Genomic DNA, 4,570 nt, shown 5'->3' on the forward strand with positions numbered 1-4,570 from the left:
TTTTTTTTTTTTTAAATGCTGGTTTGTAGATAATAATTAGGAGCTTGACTTTTACTCTGTGTATGTTCGGGACCATTGCATCGTTTTGAGATGAGAAGTAACGTTAATGCCTTTCTTTTAAAGGGTTCTTACTTGCACCAACAGGTGCACAAAATGGTGTAGTTAAAAGGCCCTGCCAATATGCAACTGAGGGATGATGGAGACCCAGACCATGGTGCTAAGAAGTGGTCAGGCTTCGGGGGCATTATGAATGAAGCAATGATAGACTCTACGTGTAGATGGGGTGTAGAATGGGAGAAGATGCCTGCAAAGGTTTTGATCTGAGTGACTCCAGACCTAGTTAGAATTTCTTCTCCTGAGACGGAGAAGATGCTGCAGCAAGTTTGGGGGAGGGGAATAGGAATTCAGTTTGGGAATATGGTGCTTCAATTACCTGAGAGGTGTCAAAGTCAAGGTGAAATAAGCAGTTAGAAATAATCTGAAATCAGGATTCAGTGATGGAGGGCAGGGGATGGGGATGGAGGCTAGTAATAGTTTAATAATCACTCCCCACCAGGTACCTCCAATTAGCAGGAAAAGTCAAATGAGGAGGGGAAATTATGTGTCGGGTCATGGAGGAGCTCTAGATAGTATCCTGCAGGTGGAAACTGAGGCCTAAATAGTGGAGGTAACTTCTTCAAGATCATACTATTAGTTAGTGAAAAAGTAAGGCAGCCAGTCCCTTGGACCCCAGCCTCTCACTCTGTCTAACACATCCTCTGCCTCTGCTCTCTGTCCCCAAGGTTGCATCCAGGCTGGAAGGTGGAAATGCTATGGCTGACAACTCTGAATTCTGTTTTCTCCCAGGTCACCATCCTTGTCAGCCTGGCCCTAGCTTTCCTCGCCTGCATTGTGTTCCTGGTGGTTTACAAAGCCTTCACCTATGACCACAGCTGCCCAGAGGGATTTGTTTATAAGGTAAGGGCCTTGGGCCAGCTGGAATACTTGAAATACTTGACAATGTCTTCTGACAGTTGGTATCCATAGGTAGGGCATGATTCCTACAGCTTAAGGGAGCTCTGGTGGCCCAGTGGTAACAAGCTACCCTGTGATCCCAAGGGCACATGGTTTGGGTCCACCAACTGCTCCACACAAGGATGAGCAGTCTTCCTGTGTGATTTACTGCCTCTGAAAACCTACTGGAAGATCAAGTATTGGTCAGTTCCAACTTGACGGCACACAACAGACTGTTGAAAATGGAGCAGATGTCTTGTAGGAATCCCTGGGTGGTCCAAATAACTAAGCACCGGGCAGCTAACTATCACTTAGGTTTAAACCCACCCTTACGTGGTTTGAAAGAAAGGCCTGATGCTCTGCTTCTGAAAGTTCAAAGACTTGAAATCCCTGTGGAGCAGTTCTGCTCTACAACACTTGAGTTTGCTGTGTGTTAGCCTCAACTTGATGTCAACTGATGGCCTACTGGATTTTATGTACCTCGTAAGGAGGGAGCAGTCAAGCCTTTGTGAAAGATTCAATCTCAAGTGGGCTGTGGTGTTCCTCCTTTCTGATGACTTTCAGTGGGGTCTTGAGTTAGAGTGACCAGGTCTCAGACTGCACAGAAGCAGGGCAGGAGAGCTAACTATTCAGTGAGATAAGCTGTTCTGTCTTCAGAGAGCTCTGACTTGCTTGGCATGAGGCATCTTCATGTAGTGGCTGGTTCCTAATCTCCACAAAGGGCCTACAGAGACGTGAAAGCAAGGAATACATGCTTCTGGGACTCTCGTCCCTAGGTTTGAGGTTGGCCTTCAATGGCAGAGCCTTATTCTTCTTCCTTGACAGCTCTCTCCCCATCGTGGTCTCTTCCCTTTAAGGAACTGAACTGACATGGGAAAGTTCAATTTCCCTTGTATTTAAAATGGGGCCTGATAATGCATTCCCTAGGATTTTCACAAGGTCTAAAGGCAAAATAGTGAGTAAAATCAGTCAGAAAAAGGCTGAGTGTTCTCTTCAAGTGGTAGTTTCAACGGAGATAAAAACAGAGAATATTTATAAATTACCATTTACTGACTACCTAGTATGTCTCAGATCTGTTTGCTGGACATTTTCAGAAACATCGTATCATTTCAATTTCACTAATATTCTGCAAAATAAAATTTATGACCCACATTTACATGAGGAAATAGCTATTAGGAGAGTTTAGTGGTTTCTCTAAGACATGAGAGCTATTAAGTTCCAAGGTGAAAGAATCAAATGAGGGAAGGATTTTCTTTGAAAGCACATTATAGTTATGCTACATGACTTTCCACGGTGGCATTTTCTAATGGTTAAAAATCTTGGTTTCTGAAATATTAGAAAACAACAATAAATAGGGGACACGTTGAATACCTGAATGGTACACATACTGGGATTCTATACAACTGCAAGCGTAAGTGAAGGTCTCTATAAATAGACACAGAATATTCTCCACAATGAAATGGTCAAGTAAAGAAAGAAAGGTGCTACCGTTTTTTAGAAAGGGAGAATATTTGCCCACATTTTCAGAAGAAAACTCTGGAAGGACAAATGAAAAACTAGTAAAAAGTAGTGCCGCAGGGGAAATGGGAGGGAGGGTGCAGGTTAGAGGGGCCAGGGATGGAAGGAGGCTTTTAAAAATATATCTTGCTATGTGTTAGTCTTTGAAAGTACACAGTTTTGCAGATTCTAACAAATAAAAAAAAGAACAGTGCTTGAAGACAAAACAAACAAATCAGCAGAAGCTAAAGAAGGAGCTGCCTCTATATAAGTTAGTAACAAGAATTTACAAAGAAAGTAAATGTGTCAAGTCACTTTATTTATAATATAGTGCATTGACTGCCTGTCCTTAACTGAATATGTTCTAAGGAGAAAGCACAGCCAGGAGGCCGTGATGTTTACTCAGGGATCTGGTAGTGGTCATGCTGGTGTTATTTGCAGCTACTTTCTATATCCATCATGGTCAGCTGCCATTGACTCTGACTCATGGTGGTCCACGTGTGTCAGAGCAGAATTATCTCCCCTCAGCTTTTCCATCACTGATTTTGGGGAAGTAGGAAACCAGGCTTCCAAAGTGCCTTTGGGTGAACTCATACCTCCAACCTTTTGGTCAGTCGCTGAGCACAATAACTGCACAGCCAAGAATCCACAGGTCACCCGATGGGAGAAAGATATGTCATTCTGCTTCTGTGACAACTACATCCTTAGAAACTCTGGAGGGTAGTTCTCCACTTCCTTGTAGTGTCTATATGAGTAGGAATTGCTTCAATGGCAATGGGGTTGAGAAATAGCTCTAGAGATGGGTATATTATTGCTCTCAGATCAGAACCAACTCTTAGCTCATTAGCAGTGGGGTTTCTGAGGTTATGAATTACACCAGAGGCAATTGTCGTTTTTATTCCTATTATGCTACTGGTTGGATTTGAACTACCGAAAGAGTCAGCTTTTGGGTTAGCAGCCCAACTCCAATGGGCTGTGCCACCTGAAATATATATATATATATATATATATGCCATCACTGTCAGTGAGCTCAGGAGCTTGGTTTTAACTCAGTATTGAACTAAGTTTCTTCTCTTCCAGCTTCAGGTAAGTGGCAGGTTTGGTGATGGTAGTGATGGCGGAGATGGCTGTGCTGTCAGTGAAAGTGCACCGTGTGTGCCAGGCCCAGGCCAGGGGCTCTCACCTGCTCTCAGACTGAGGCTCTGACATGCCCACGACCCCCGGGTGGGCTGGCCACGTCTCAGAGTGGGTGGGAAACAGTCACTGGATCATTTCTAACTCTGTCTCCTCCTCCTTTCCTTAGCACAAGCGCTGTATCCCAGCCTCCCTGGATGCTTACTACTCCTCCCAGGACCCCAATTCCAGAAGCCGTTTCTACACAGTCATCAGCCACTACAGCGTGGCCAAGCAGAGCACTGCCCGGGCCATCGGGCCGTGGCTGTCGGCAGCTGCTGTCATTCATGAGCCCAAGCCGCCCAAGACCCAGGGCCACTAGAGTCCCACTCCAGTCAGAATGGGGGGCGGAGAGGGGCCCCTGCTGGCTATGCCAAGCTCCAGTTACAAGACAACACTGTACTCCTGGGAGGCGGGGGTGGGGGAGGGCAGGGGCGGGGGGAGGAACTCACCGAAGCTATCGTGCACTGGAGTTGTCTGAATCGATATTTCTTTTTGTCCCTTGGTATCGTTGATTCGTCCCAGAGTCAGACTCATGTACAAAGGCATGTTTCGTGTTGATTGTTCCCATGTAAGATATTTTCAAAGCCACTGCTTATTCTTTGTTAGGAAAACATAAAAGCAGAAAAGGAAGACAAAACAAAGGCAATGGATAACAACAGCAACAAATGGCATTAAGCTAAATCTGAACAGATTGACTAAATCTGGATGATGCTGAAAGGAAGTGAGGGACACAGACTCTGGGCTTCTTAGATGAGGAATCGCAGCTTCTCTGTGGGCTCCAGGGTGTTTGGAACACATAAGTGACACACACTGGCGAGTTGGACTGTCTCATGGTCCACAGGTTAGAGATATGAGAAGTTAGAGATGGCTGAGCTTAGAGAGGAGGCCCAGGACACACACATAA

At 45.1% G+C, this 4,570-nt stretch overlaps 1 protein-coding gene across 1 annotated transcript in view; it reads left to right on the top strand.

The window, feature by feature from the left end:
* Positions 1-4,162, top strand: part of LOC102874678 (neuron-specific protein family member 2-like) — a 105,221-nt gene extending 101,059 nt beyond the window's left edge. Inside the window, exon 5 of the mRNA XM_006884365.1 lies at positions 3,794-4,162. Coding sequence (XP_006884427.1) covers positions 3,794-3,985 — 192 coding nt within the window. The 3' untranslated portion in view covers positions 3,986-4,162. The remainder of the gene's footprint in view (positions 1-3,793) is intronic.
* The last annotated feature ends 408 nt before the right edge of the window (positions 4,163-4,570 follow it).

Source organism: Elephantulus edwardii, unplaced genomic scaffold, assembly GCF_000299155.1.
Source record: "Elephantulus edwardii isolate Elephantulus edwardi_28Jun2011 unplaced genomic scaffold, EleEdw1.0 scaffold00033, whole genome shotgun sequence".
NCBI classification, from domain to species: Eukaryota; Metazoa; Chordata; class Mammalia; order Macroscelidea; family Macroscelididae; genus Elephantulus; species Elephantulus edwardii.